The 13,703-nt window shown below is 47.5% G+C and overlaps 1 protein-coding gene across 1 annotated transcript in view; it reads right to left on the bottom strand.

Moving 5' to 3' along the window:
• ZFHX3 (zinc finger homeobox 3) overlaps positions 1-13,703 on the bottom strand; it is a 102,425-nt gene that overhangs the window by 65,557 nt on the left and 23,165 nt on the right. Inside the window, exon 3 of the mRNA XM_031042642.2 lies at positions 154-385. Within this exon, the coding sequence (XP_030898502.2) occupies positions 154-385 (232 nt within the window). The remainder of the gene's footprint in view (positions 1-153; positions 386-13,703) is intronic.

Below are 13,703 nucleotides of genomic sequence, written 5' to 3'. Positions count from 1 at the left end.
GCAATAAGCACCATCCCACAGCAGGGAAGACAAACAAGAAAGTCACCAAGCTTGCCACAGAACTGCATGGAGGGTCTGATGCTGCTGGTCCAATCCTGTGACGCAGAGGGGGCAAGAGCCCAGCCCTGTGCATGCAAGGGTGGCAGCACTCACCAGCCTCAGCTGCTGGACATTTCCGGATGGTGAAGATCTGTCCCAGGTCTTCCTCTTCCTCAGGAAGACCCTTCTGGAGGCGCTGCAGCTTCCGTAGGCTTTCACTCCGCTGGTGTTTCATGGAGCGCACATGCTGGATAAGGTTCAGCTTGGCCTTGGTGGAGTAGTTACAGAGGACACAGTGGTAATAGCAGCTTTCACCCTCAACCCCGCTCTCGTGATGCTGAAGGTGCTGTGAAGAACAAAGCAGAGAGACATGAGTTTTCCTTTACACCTCCAGTCTCCCTGGGTTAGTCCATTGTAAATTGCTAAAAGCCACCTGGGAGCTAAGTAAGAAACCATAATTTGATGAAGACACAGTAAGATCAAGCCTGTTTATTCTCAAGGTACCACACATGCTCCTGCTTAGAAGCAAGAAAACATAACATACTGAAATAAGCACAGAAGCAAAACTCAAGATGGGCAAGATAATCTTCAGTGAAAGAGAACAGCAGATCTGACATAACTGTTCACAATTTATGTGTGGTTAATTCTTTCACATTTAAAGCTTATCCAGGGAGGGGACCCAACTTCATGTCAAACAGATAAAATTAAATGTGATAAATTCTCACTGAAAACTAGGAAGAATAAAACTAAAGCAATCCTAGAACACAATGAACCCATTAGACTGACAGGTCCTGGGAACAGTGTATGGGAGTGGAACATGGAGTGTGTGCCATCCTATCCATCACCCAGCACTCCGTTAGCTGACATTTAGGTTTTACTCCCTTGGATCTGGAAGAAAGCAGCAGCCTGGCCTTGAAGATGGCTGTGACAGCGGTCCAGACTGAGAAGCCTATGGTGAGCGTGCAGCCAGATGTCACCACAGGAGGTTAGAACTTGGAAAACCCTTGCTCCCTTCTGAAGCTGTGCTACTGCAGCCAATGCGGCTAATTCAGGAGCATTATACCTGCATTATCTATACCAAAATCTATCAACTGTCTGGCACAGAGGTTCATGCTACAGGAACATATAGCTGTTTTATGTCCTGGATCTCAAGCATGTGGCAATTACTTCTCAAAAGCAGAGGGAAGCATTCAGTGCTTACAGCTATGCTGCCTGCTGTGGCAGCAGTGGCAGGGGTGAGTTCACAGTAACTGTCCCAGTTCCCACAGTAATGCTTATCTCAAGCAGAGGACAAATGGATACCAAAGTCAAAAGACTCTTGAGTGAAGACCATTTGGTGCTTCCACTACAAACCTACATTTCAGCTCTGCGATAATCCCTGCCAGCTCCCACCATCCAACCCCAAGACCTCTATTTGTCTTCTAGGTCATCTTGTGAAACTCCTTCCTCAGCATGCACCTCACCCAAGGTGATTTAGACACGATCTTAAGGTTTGTCAATCAAAAATATTTCCTACGTGCAGCCAGAACCTTCTGGTAAAAATTCTGACGTGTATTATCTCAGTTACAGCTAAGATAAGATTAAAGACACATATTACCTAGCGCTGTGTGCTTAGCTAACACAGAGGAAGGAGAGCCCTCTGAGTCTAGGAATGATTAAAAATAGGATAGGAGCTGATGCTGAGGCTTCTGATTGGAAGAGCGAAGGAAGAGAATAAATGTATTCTAGATCTGGCTAATTAGACTAGCCTCTTTTGGGATCACAATGTATTTAATTAAATTCACTGTAATATTTGAAGAATCCACTAGGGCACTAATCCCACTGGTGCCCTCAAAAGATTTTTTGCTGTTTTCCCTCATAAGAGCTTCTTCTTCCTCTCATTTCTATTGTTTGCATGCATTACCCTCTTCCTGAGCCAGAAAAAGAGAAATGGCTTAAGACATAAAAGGCTAAGGTTAGAAGCTGGTCTCAAGAGCCACGCAACTGGCCCACATGGCCCAACTTAACCAGCCTTGCTCTGCTGCACTTAGGTCAAATCTCTGCAATAAAACCTCCCTTCCACCCCATCATACTGTGGGCTGGGGGGTCTCGCTCCAGGAGACATATGGAAAGCCCTGTCCTCCAGCAGTCAGGAAGCCCCCATCCTGCAGACACCACATTCAGGCTTAGGCAGTGACAATGGGCTCAGGAGCAGCTTCTGCAAGAAGGCAGAGGAAACCCCTGGTGAGCAATTAGAGAAAAATCTGGTTCCAGGTTCAAGGAAACACTAAGGATGTGGTCTCTGCGGGAACCAGAGGCACAGTCTGTACTGCTCCCATTTAAAAGGGGATTTTAGGAAAACCTTTGTTTTAAACTGTTTAATAAATATGTCTTATTTTCTGGTCTTCCTTCGCTCCCACTCAACACATGTTCAAATATCCCTTGTGATAGCTTCACTTGCCTGTCGTGCCCAACGGTGTAAAAACCCTGGACATGGCACATCATCACATGCCCACCTCTGACTCATGTCAGTCTTCCAATGGAGGAAAGGAGCAGGCCAGAATAAGACAACATGATGGATGAGAAAGTACAAGCTGTGAGTTTGTGGATAGGTAAGACACTGGACAAATACATGTAGTTATTGTCCATCACACTGTAAAGCTTTCCTCTTGTGAAAATTTATCCATATCACAGAAAAGAAATTCAAAATATTAAACCAGAACTTTGTTAGAAGACAAATCAACCTGAAAATCAAAAGAATATATTGTTCTTAAGAAAAGAACCAACTTCTGTCAGAGAACATTGATTTCTGCAAGTCTGGGGGGTGTTTGCCCCCTCCCTCTCAACAATAGGAAACTTTCAACATCTGGTTCTTCACGCATGGCATGCAAAATATTGATCAGGTTTAGTCAAAGCTCCACTTTAAATCAGAAACAGACAGGAACGCTCTGATGGAAACCATACGACTCACAAGTACAGCTTCCCGAGGGACACGGGCTGTTCCTGTATGTACATTAACCGCAGCACAACACTCTGCCACTCCCAACACCTATCCCTACATACAGATCAAACAAAATCTGGCCCATCTTCCATTTGGGAAGGGCTTGGGTCTCTAGGCAAAGCTGCACAGTGACGAGGGCAGGAGGATCCCACCCAGAGACCTCACCTTCTCTATCTGCAACAACCCCTGCACCGCCTGTTTCCAACCTTCACAGCCCTTCCTGGGAGAACACCAGCTCCTCACCAGTTACAAACACCCCAGGTCTGGCAACTTCATCTCAACACCACATCTCAACTCACTGCGGCTCTGCCCTGTGCGCCCCAGGGTGGCCTCAGCGCTGCCCCACATGATCTGTCCCCATACAGCATTTTGGGCCAGTTTAGGGAGTACTGCAGAACGACATCCTCCTTCCTCTAGGTATGGCTGGAAGAAGTCGGCATGTTTGGAAGGTCTGAACAAAGAGACACTTTAAATAAGCAAGATTAAAATGACAACTTGTGCCTATACACCTGCAGAGTGCCAGGGGCCAGCAGGCAGTAGGCAACCCTCCAGAGATCACACTCTGCACAGCATCAGTTCCCAGACCTGGAGGAGGGAGGTGAGGGCACATGGTGGTCACACCAGTGCAGCATCAGCTACGGCAGGAGAAGGGTGCGGAGCATGCAGGCACAGACCAGTGAGCGTAGAAGAGGCATGAGCACAAGTGAGCAAACATGTGCTGGGACACGCTGACCTGCATTGGGGTGGGGAACTGACTTTGCAGCCCTCACTCTCTAACATCTGGCTTGGAATTGTTTTCTTCTAATAAATAATAGCATAATAAATGTTCATAACATATGACTACAGAAATCTCACATTTAAACAAAGGAATTACATTATTTTTAGTGCTTCTTTCTCTCCACCTCCATCCTCCACATACCCCAAACTTTGTTTAACATTACTCTCATCCCCATCTAACACTGCCTCACCCACTGTATTTTTCAGAAATCACGGAATTTAATGCAACAGCTGTATTAATCCATCTGACCACAGGCAGTCCTCACCCCCATGCCACGGTGTCAGGCTACGTTCTTCAGAGATGAGACTGTTGTAACGAGGACTGAGGATCTACATTGCTGCTATTACCCAAGTAATGAACTCTCCTGCTGAATATCTTTGTAGGTGTTATTGTAGTTAATGTTCAACATTTAATCTGGTTCCTAGAAACTTTCGTTATGTCTTTTAAAGATACCGAAACTATATCTGCTCCAAACCTCTTCTGTACTAAGTTTTTTACAGCCACTGTGTGCAGAGCCCGCTTCTCACAGTAACTTGAACAGATAATCCTCCCTATAGCGGTTTGTTGCCAGAAGGCACAATGTTATTTTCCAAAACCCGTTTGCTCTGCATAGTGGGTCAGATACTGTTCTGGCAGATATCTGAACTGTAACCCTAGCTCACCAGGGAGATGCAATAACTGCTTTGAACTATCTCATGCTTTTGATGTTTATTATTCATTCGAAAAAAGGCTCAATTTCTATGCAATCTTAACTACATCTTGCATAAAGTTTCCCATTTGGAGGGCCCTAAAAGCTCCTCAGGACAAACTCTCACTGACAACAGAGGGCATCTCACAAGCCATTAGTGTCCAAGCTGGAAGACCAACAATCTCTTGAAGCAGCAAGATCCCACCTCCACTCTCAGGAAGTCTCAATTGTCCACAAAGCAGTAGAACACATGACAAAGATCTCTACAGGCTCGAGGACATCTCCCTTCTGCAGACCTCAGAATGAGAACAAGTAGTAGAAAGAAACCTAGGGAATGCTCCCCAGGACAAGCAGCCTGGGCTCTCCTGCTCCCCGCCTGGGTGCCCAAGGATTTCCCACATGTCATAGTGTCTGCAGGGAGGAAAGCAGGTGAAGTAACAGGCCTAGGGGCTGAAACCCAAAGCGAGAAAATAATCTCATGAAGTCTGTGCAGCAAACAGATAACCATCCCTAATAAGAAGAAAACCCTTCCTCACCACCAGTGGCTAACAGGATCACCAGCTGCACAGTGATCCAGATCCTGAAGTACCAGAACCAAAGATCTGGTCAAAAGTGCTTATGGGGACAGCCAAGGGGAGTCCATCCCCTTGTGTTTACACCAACATCTCTTCCACTTTCCAACCTTAATCCTTGGGAAGGCCAAGGGGAGGCATGTGTAACTGAGAAACAGCCTGAAGGAATCCCTTCCAAACCACTTTGGATCTCTTTCTCCAGCTGGCTCTCACATTACAAGACAATCCAGCATGAACCCAGAAGCCATTCAACTACCAGGAGCTTCTATAAGAAAGTTTCTGGTCTTGAACATCTTTGGAGGCTTCTTCCCCATGCAGCATTCTTGTTACCCCTGAACCCTGCACAACCTCTGCTCTGTCAGAATGGGTAAAATGAACAGTGATTTAAAAGACAGAAGATATGCAGCTGAGGAAGAAGGAGCAAAGAAACTGCTGGAGGGTTACAAAAGCCATGGAAGGGAGAACCACTGCAGGCCTGCACTGCTCCTACTTCTCCCTGTCTGCACCCATGTCTGACCAGCATCAGTAATGAGATCCAGAGCCTGTGGGCCCCTTTGACACCATGGTGGCACACAGAGCCTGGGAGCAGCATGGAGGCTACATGAAGTATTGAGCCTCTCGGGGTTACAGTGGAAGCTGCCAGCACATCCTCTGTGCTCAGGAGGAGCTGCTGGAGCCCGGCCAGCCCCGTGAGCACATCCACAGCACAGAAGGATGCCCAGGGATTGACTCGTCCTCAGGGTGAAATCAGACATGGTTAATTACTAAGGGGCTTTGTAGGAAACACTCTAGATGCCGGTGAGAACTGTGCCTGTGACAGTGCAGCCTGGGGCGCCAGGCGAGAGGTAACCCTCTGACAGAGCTGGAGGGGAGGCTACAGGTTGCTATAGAAAGGCAACAGACCCTGCAGCAGACCTCAGAAACCTCGTAAGCGCCTCTTGGCCCCCATGTGCCTCTGATCTACTGCATGAGATAAATCACACAGCCCTACAAGAGAAGAATCTGAATTTTTAATGAAAGTCATGTGGATGCAGCTGTCTGAGCCCAGCCTGTTACAAGTACTCCATAAAAGTCAGCCCTGGCCCATCCGTCTTGCTCTCCTTTCACACCTGCAGCCTGCGCTGGAATTTCCTGGTGCTGACAGAGCAGGGCGGTCGCAGCAGGAACACATGGAGACTGTGCCTGGGAAAAGCTGGTGTGCCCACAGACCGGGGCACAAATGTTCTCAAAGGAGGAAAAACTGATTCCCCATTCAGCAGGTTCAGAAGATGAACTTAACGGTCTCTCATATTCCACCAATGTCCTGAACCTGTTTACTGCTTCTGAAGATGTGGTGTTACAAAACCCTTCCCTCCTTCCAGCTTTGCAGGCTTCTTTTGCAACAAACAACTGTGGAGTTCAGGCTCACATACCCACAAATGTTTGCAGTTTAGCTTGTGGTAACTGGACCAGCCTAACGGTGAGCATCACTCCTCCACCTCCAGCTAAAGCTTCCTCAGTATCACCCAAGCCCTTAAAAACACCACCATGCGATGAGAACAGGAAGACTTTGTGCTACAAATCTAGATTTCAATTTGTTATTTGTTTTCTGGTCTCTATCTTCCTTTCCAAAAGGCTGGAAATGTAGTACTCTCTCCTGCCAAAGAGGCTCAGGTACTTAATGGAAGTCCTCCAGTCCCACAGAAAGCCATAAAGAACAGCACCAACTGCCCAAATTTACAGCCAGTCCCTACAGCTCCCTTCCAATTCTGTATTTTCCATGCCCTCCAAGCTCTGCCTGGTGTTAAGTGAAGGCCCCTGGCTTCCTGATGGGGCTGATGCAAGCCCCAGACAGACACAGAACTGCTGAGCATCACATCACCAGTCCTCACCCACAACTTTGCAAAGTGTGTGGGAAGCAAGGCCAAAGACTTTCATCAAAGAAGAACCCAGCAGCAACACAGAGGGTGGCTTAGCACAGGTCTGCGTACCTGAGCACAGGTCAGTAACAATATATGAGGCACCAAAGAAGAGCTGGTGGCCCTTGCAGCAGGGTAAAGGAGCCATCCTCATGGAGTCCCACCCAGGTGGCGGCTATGGCCCACAGATGCTCTCCCTGCTGGCCACAACGCTGGTACTTGCTGTGCTGAAACACCTTTGGATTTCCCCATCAGCAACTCCAGAAGCCACCCAGAAAACTGGGTTTGCTCCACCAGCCCTTGAAGTCTCATTAAAAGCCAAATATTGCTCAGCCTAAAGATGGAGAGCTCAGCATGGATTTTAGTGAACGTTAAATCAACCAGCAAGCGTAGCCAGCAAACTCTGTGGCACTTTAACTTTAAATAATGCAATAATTATTGAATTTCCTTTTTATAACCGAAGTGCTGGAATGTAAACAATGGGGCTGTAATTGCAGGAAGGGGGGATCAATAGAGGCAATCGTTTTCAGCCATGTTAATTGTAAATACAATTGCTCCAAGATGTCAGCCTCGTTCTTCTCGCTCCCAGAATCATCCTAACGGATGACAGAGTCCAACTTTCCCATTACAGCTGTTCGTTCCTTTAAGAGGTTCTCAATCAGGTCTGATCAATCTGTCAAGATAATGCATGGAGTAAGTAAGACTCTTCCAAACACAAGCTCCCAATCAATAGCCTGGACCTGCTTAATGAGGAGGGGCTAAAGCCCAGAGGGAGGCAACAGTCCCAGCTTCTGCTCGGCTCAGGCAGCTAACTTCTTCATGGGGCCTTCTAAGCCCATCAGCTCTTAATGAGGACATTGTTTATGCAGGCTGTGATGAGCAGCATCCCCACATATTCACAGTCCCCCAGGGTCAGTGTGCAAAAATCAACAGAGTTGAACAGAAAACAAGAGCCGAGAAAGGTTGACTTGTATGTATATCCCCTACCACTACTTTTTAAACTGTGCAGAAGACCTGAAAGTACTAATTAATCATTTGTTGAGATTGCAAAAGATGAAAATCTGTGTGGGACCATTTAAAGTACAAGAGCATTTCCAAGGTTCCTCTCCTGCACTCGAGGAAGATAAAGTCCAGAGTAAAGCCTGTACTTCCCCAGCTGTGCACTTCAACACCAGGAGAGGCACCAACAGATCAGCAGCTTGATGGAAAGCCAACTGGAAGCCTTACAGCAGGCGGGAAAAGATGAGAAGGGAGTGGTCAGAGATGCCATTTTCCATCTGTATGATTCAATTCTGATAGCACACTGGTATCCCTTTGTACAGCTGGACACTACATGCGCACTGGCTGAGAAGAGATGGCTGAGCAGCCGTGAAAGGGAGAGAAGAGAAAGGTCTCACTGAGCCTTCCTACAGCCACGAAACTCTTTCCTCCCACTACCGCATCACCAGAGCTGCACTCACAACAGAACTACTCTAGGGCAACTGCAACTTCAGAGAATTTTCCAGATCTCTGAAATCTTCACAGCTCTCCCCAGGGAGGCACAGGCGTAAGCACTGCTATATGTGGAGATGAGTGCAGGAGTGTGTGTATTGATCCTGCTAATTATAGTGATAAAAATAAAGCACAATTGCGAGTACATTTCCTACCAGCTGTTCTGAAAAGTGCTGCCCTCAACCCTGTGTGCTCCTACTCCAGCCATGGCTCCAGCAGCCGGCCCCACGACAGCCCTGCTGGTCTGCAAGGGCATCTACCACTCCTCACAGCGCTCCTCCGACCAATGTAAACCCAACTAACTGCACATGGAGGATACTCTCCTGTTACAAATGAGGGATGTAAGGGATGTTAACCGTGAGCTGAGCTACACACAGCAGTTTCTGCAGTGCTTTGGTGATGGATTCCTCTAGCAAGTTAACCAACACCTGAACCAATGACATTTTGCTCCTCAGGGAAGGGTACAGTTTTGTCACCTCATATTTTCCATGAATGCTTTCATCCCTGGAGAAATACAGCAGGAAAGCTGAACTTTGTTTTGAAAAGCAGAGCCCGCAAAGTACTGTATGGACAGCAACAGGAGGAAGTTAAAACAAACAGCAAGAGATCTTTTACCATGACTCAGCAACGTCACTGAGGTCGGGTCTTTCACCCTGCGCCTTTCTCAGTGCTGGGAACAGCCAAGAGCCAAGGCATTCACGGAGCCTTACCTTCCCAGTGTTAGGAGAAGAAACGGGAAAAGAACAGCTGAACGTGAAGACAAGACAGTAACCAAAAGCAGGCTCAGCAATCCCACTAACGAGTTGGTTTTCTTTTTTAACATGTTTTGTACATACACTCAAAAATAATAAGTTCAGTGTGAGTTGTTAAGCTGTGAACACTAAAGTGAACTACAGCAGCCTGTGAATATGAGCAAGCCTCTGGATAAAATACAATAAAAAGGGCTGGAGGAACCTGAAAAGACACAGGGATAAAAATCTGTTGTCCATATTGTAATGGTATGGCTGCTGAGTGATTGAAAAATGCTTTCCACAAGACTAGGACTATCCTTACAGGTGATGGATTATTTCCTCCAGCAGCCATAGGAATGATTCATATGTTACACTGTGAAGACTCTCAGAGGAGGCACTGCATGTTCCAAGGCACAGCATGTAACACACACTTGGTCTTGTGGTGTTAATGCTAGCTCAGACTTAAAGCAACCACCCCAAACCTTCTATGCATGTGGAGGTGGCTTTAAGAATTTAAATTAAAACGGCATTCTTTTTGCTGAGATTAAGTCTTTTGGAAAAGAAACCATCAAGCTCTGAAGGAAAAGCTTGACGACCATTCACGGCTGTGCTCCACACCACCTCTTGGAGCAGATGCACATGGGGGTGCTGAGGAGGGCACAAGGACACCCCTGCGCAGAGGGAATGAGACCTGATGAGAAGCAGCTCCAGTCACGTGGAGGGAAGCCCACTCTCAGCATGCAGGACTGGAAGGATGCTGGACACTGTCCAGTGTGCCCTCACCAGCCCTTTCATGTTGTGACTCAGCTGCAGGTCCCCTGCACCCACAGCCAGGACCTGAGCAGCCATCCAGAGGAACCCGTGGAAGCAAGAACCTTCCTGCAGTACTGCTGGTCCAGGTGGGAGAGGAAGGCACCATATGCAGGGTTCCTGCATGCAGAGCAGCAAGGGACCTTTGTAATAATGATCATAAACCCATGTGGGAAACTGACCTGGCCACAGAAACTCACACCAAGTTCACCTTATTTGATAAAATACTACAGGCACAGATTAACTTCCCTCGCCCAGTATTTATTGTTTCATCTATCTCTAGAGAAGTTACAAGAGCTGTGATAGACTGAAGATTTCCTTGTTTTCATATAGCTTCTTTATAACTTCCTACAGCAATGTACCACATAAAATCCCAACAGATAACCATACAATAACAACAATACACAAGACAACTTTTTAATCCTCTCCATAAATCGCAAAATATCAATATCAAAGAGATGGATGACACAACCTCCCCTGGCAGAAGCCAACACGGATGCATTTAGGAACAGACCAAACTCATCCTTTGTCCACAGTCCTAACAGAGAAATATTTGTGAGAAATCATGGAACAGTTAGGGTTGGAAAGGACCTTAAGATCACCCAGTTCCAACCCCCTGTCATGGGCAGGGACACCTCACACTAAACCACATCACTCAAGGCTCTGTCCAACCTGCCCTTGAACACTGCCAGGGATGGAGCATTCACAACCTCCCTGGGCAACCCACTCCAGTGCCTCAACATCCTTACAGTAAAGATCTTCTTTATATCCAGTCTAAACCTCTGCTGTTTAAGTTTCAACCCGTTACCCCTTGTCCTGTCACCACAGTCCCTAATGAAGAGTCCCTCCCCAGCATCCCTGTAGGCCCCTTCAGACACTGGAAGCTGCTATGAGGTCTCCACGCAGCTTCTCTTCTCCAGGCTGAACAGCCCCAACTTTCTCAGCCTGTCTTCATATGGGAGGTGCTCCAGTCCCTGATCATCCTCGTGGCCTCCTCTGGACTTGTTCCAACAGTTCCATGTCCTTTATATGTTGAGGACACCAGAACTGCACACAATGCTCCAGGTGAGGTCTCAGGAGAGCAGAGCAGAGGGGCAGGATCACCTCCTTTGACCTGCTGGTCACACTCCTTTTGATGCAGCCCAGGATACGGTTGCTTTCTGGGCTGTAAGCACACACTGAAGCCGGCTCATGTTCATTTTCTCATTGACCAACACCCCCAAGTCCTTCTCCTTGGGCTGCTCTGAATCTCTTCTCTGCCCAACCTGTAGCTGTGCCTGGGATTGCTCCGACCCAGGTGTAGAACCTTGCACTTGGCATGGTTAAACTTCATGATGCTGTCATCAGCCCACCTCACAAGTGTGTCAAGGTCCCTCTGGATGGCATTCCTTCCCTCCAGAGGATCAACAGAACTACACAGCTTGGTGTCATTGGCAAACAATCCCAGTGTCCATGGCACTGACAAAGATGTTGAGCAAGACTGGTCTCAACACCAATCCCTGAGGGACACCACTTGTTACTGGTCTCCAGATGGACATTGAACCACTGACCACAACTTTTTGCATGCAGCCATCTGGCCAGTTCTTTAACCACCGCGTGGCCCACCTATCAAATTGATGTCTCTCCAATTTAGAGACAAGGATGTTGTGGGAAGTGTCGAACGCTTTGCACAAGTCCAGGTAGATGACATCAGCTGCTCTACCTGTCCATCAGTTCCATAGCCCCATCATAGAAGGCCATTAGATTGGTCAGGCAGGATTTCCCCCTAGTGAAATGTCACCAAGCACCTTGTTGTTTTTCATGTGCCTTAGCATGCCTTCCAAGAGAATCTGCTCCCAGATTTTGCCAGGCACAGAGGTGAGACTGACTGGTCTGTAATTCCCTGGGTCATCCATTTTCCCCTTCTTGAACATGGGGGTTAAATTTCCCTTTTTCCACTCATTGGGAACTTCACCTGACTGCCGTGATCTTTCAAATATGATGGTCAGTGGCTTAGCAACTTCATTTGCTGCTTCTTCAGAACCCACGGATGGATGTCATCAGGTTCCATGGACTTGTGTACGTTCAGGTTCTTAAGATAGTCCCAAATAAGATCCTCTCCTACAGTGGGCCTAAGGTTTTCATTCTCACAGTCCCTGTGTCTGCCTTCCAAAACTTGGGTAGTGTGGTCAGAGCCTTCGCCAGTGAAGACTGAGGCAAAGATGCCATTAAGAACCTCAGCCTCCTCCAAAGACAGAGTAGCCAGTTCTCCTGATAGCTTCCGGAGGGGGCCCACATTGTCCCTAGTCTGTCTTTATTCGAGATGTTCCAATAGAATCCCTTCCTGTTATCTTTCACATCCCTAGCCAAGTTTAATTCTGACTGAGCCTTAGTTTTCCTAACCTGGTCCCTACCTTCCCAGAAAGCATTCCTGTAGTATTCCCAGGTCTCTTGTCCTTGCTTCCACCTTTTATAAGCCTCTTTTTTCCCTTGAAGCTTCCTCAGCAGCTCTTTATCCATCCAAGGGGATCTCCTGTCCCTCCTGCTGCACTTCCTTCTAGTTGGGATGCAACACTCCTGAGCTTGTAGCAAGTGATTCTTGAATATCATCCAACAGTCTTGGGCCCCCACGCCCTCTAGGGGTATATTCCATGGAACCTTACTAAGCAGGTTCTTGAAGAGGCCAAAGTCTGCTGTCTTGAAGTCCAGGGCAGTGAGCTTGCTGCATGCTCTTCTCACTGTCCTGAGGACCTCAAACTTGACTATCTCATGATTGTTACATCCAAGGCTGCCCAGGAGTGTCACATTTCCAACCAGCCCTTCCCTGTTGGTGAGCACGAGGTCAAGCATGGCACCTCTCCTTGTCCGCTCCTCTATTACTTGCAGGAGGAAGTTGTCTTCAACACAGTCAAAAAAAAATTGATTTCCACTTTATTTCTCCTTTCTCCAATCAACTAGAGGATTCTGCACAACCTCGGCCAATGGAAGCCCAAACTGTTCTCCTGCCTCGCCACTGCACCCCTACAACACAGAAATGTGTAGGCCAGACATAAACCATCAGCTCTTCAAAACCCCACCTTCTGTAGCGTATGGTGGTACCTCCTCAACAGGCAGGCCCTCAGCATCAGCACCAGCCTCTGCTCAGCATCCCACACAGCATCAGCCTTCCCCCATCCACCACCCCTGATTTAAGCGGGACTTTCAGGGTCAGCCTGGGACACAGGCAAGTCCTGGAGAAAGAAAAGGCTCCATCTGCACTCTGGGACACGTTAAGAGCAGCTATGACAAAAGGAAAGCTGGACAGCGGTGGTGGTGGTGGAGCTGTGACAGTCTGAAGGTGAGGGTGATGTACGAGCAGGGAGGAGAAAGAACCAAAGGAAGGTGCGGTGAATTAGTACAACAGAGCAAAAGCAGAAAGAGGAAATATATAATGTTCCTTGAGTCTTGAAGTTGAAATATAAAACGGTGGAGCAAGACTAAGCCAGTGGAGCCCTTCCAGCAGGGCAGCCCTTCTTCAGTGTCAACTGTAGGGCTGGACACCAAGCTGGGCAGTCAAGATTACAATCTTTGATACACTTGTTGTGCATTAGTAAACCAAAGCCACAAGGACAGGAGTCCCATCTGATTGCAGACATATGCTGGGTGAAGGTAAGTTCATTAAATGTCTGTGAAACACACAGAGCACCACAGAAATGCCCATGAGAAAATAAATAATTCTTCATTCAGTGAAAGCTTTG

Source organism: Melopsittacus undulatus, chromosome Z, assembly GCF_012275295.1.
Source record: "Melopsittacus undulatus isolate bMelUnd1 chromosome Z, bMelUnd1.mat.Z, whole genome shotgun sequence".
NCBI lineage: Eukaryota > Metazoa > Chordata > Aves > Psittaciformes > Psittaculidae > Melopsittacus > Melopsittacus undulatus.
This window is presented reverse-complemented; position numbering and strand designations above follow the sequence as displayed.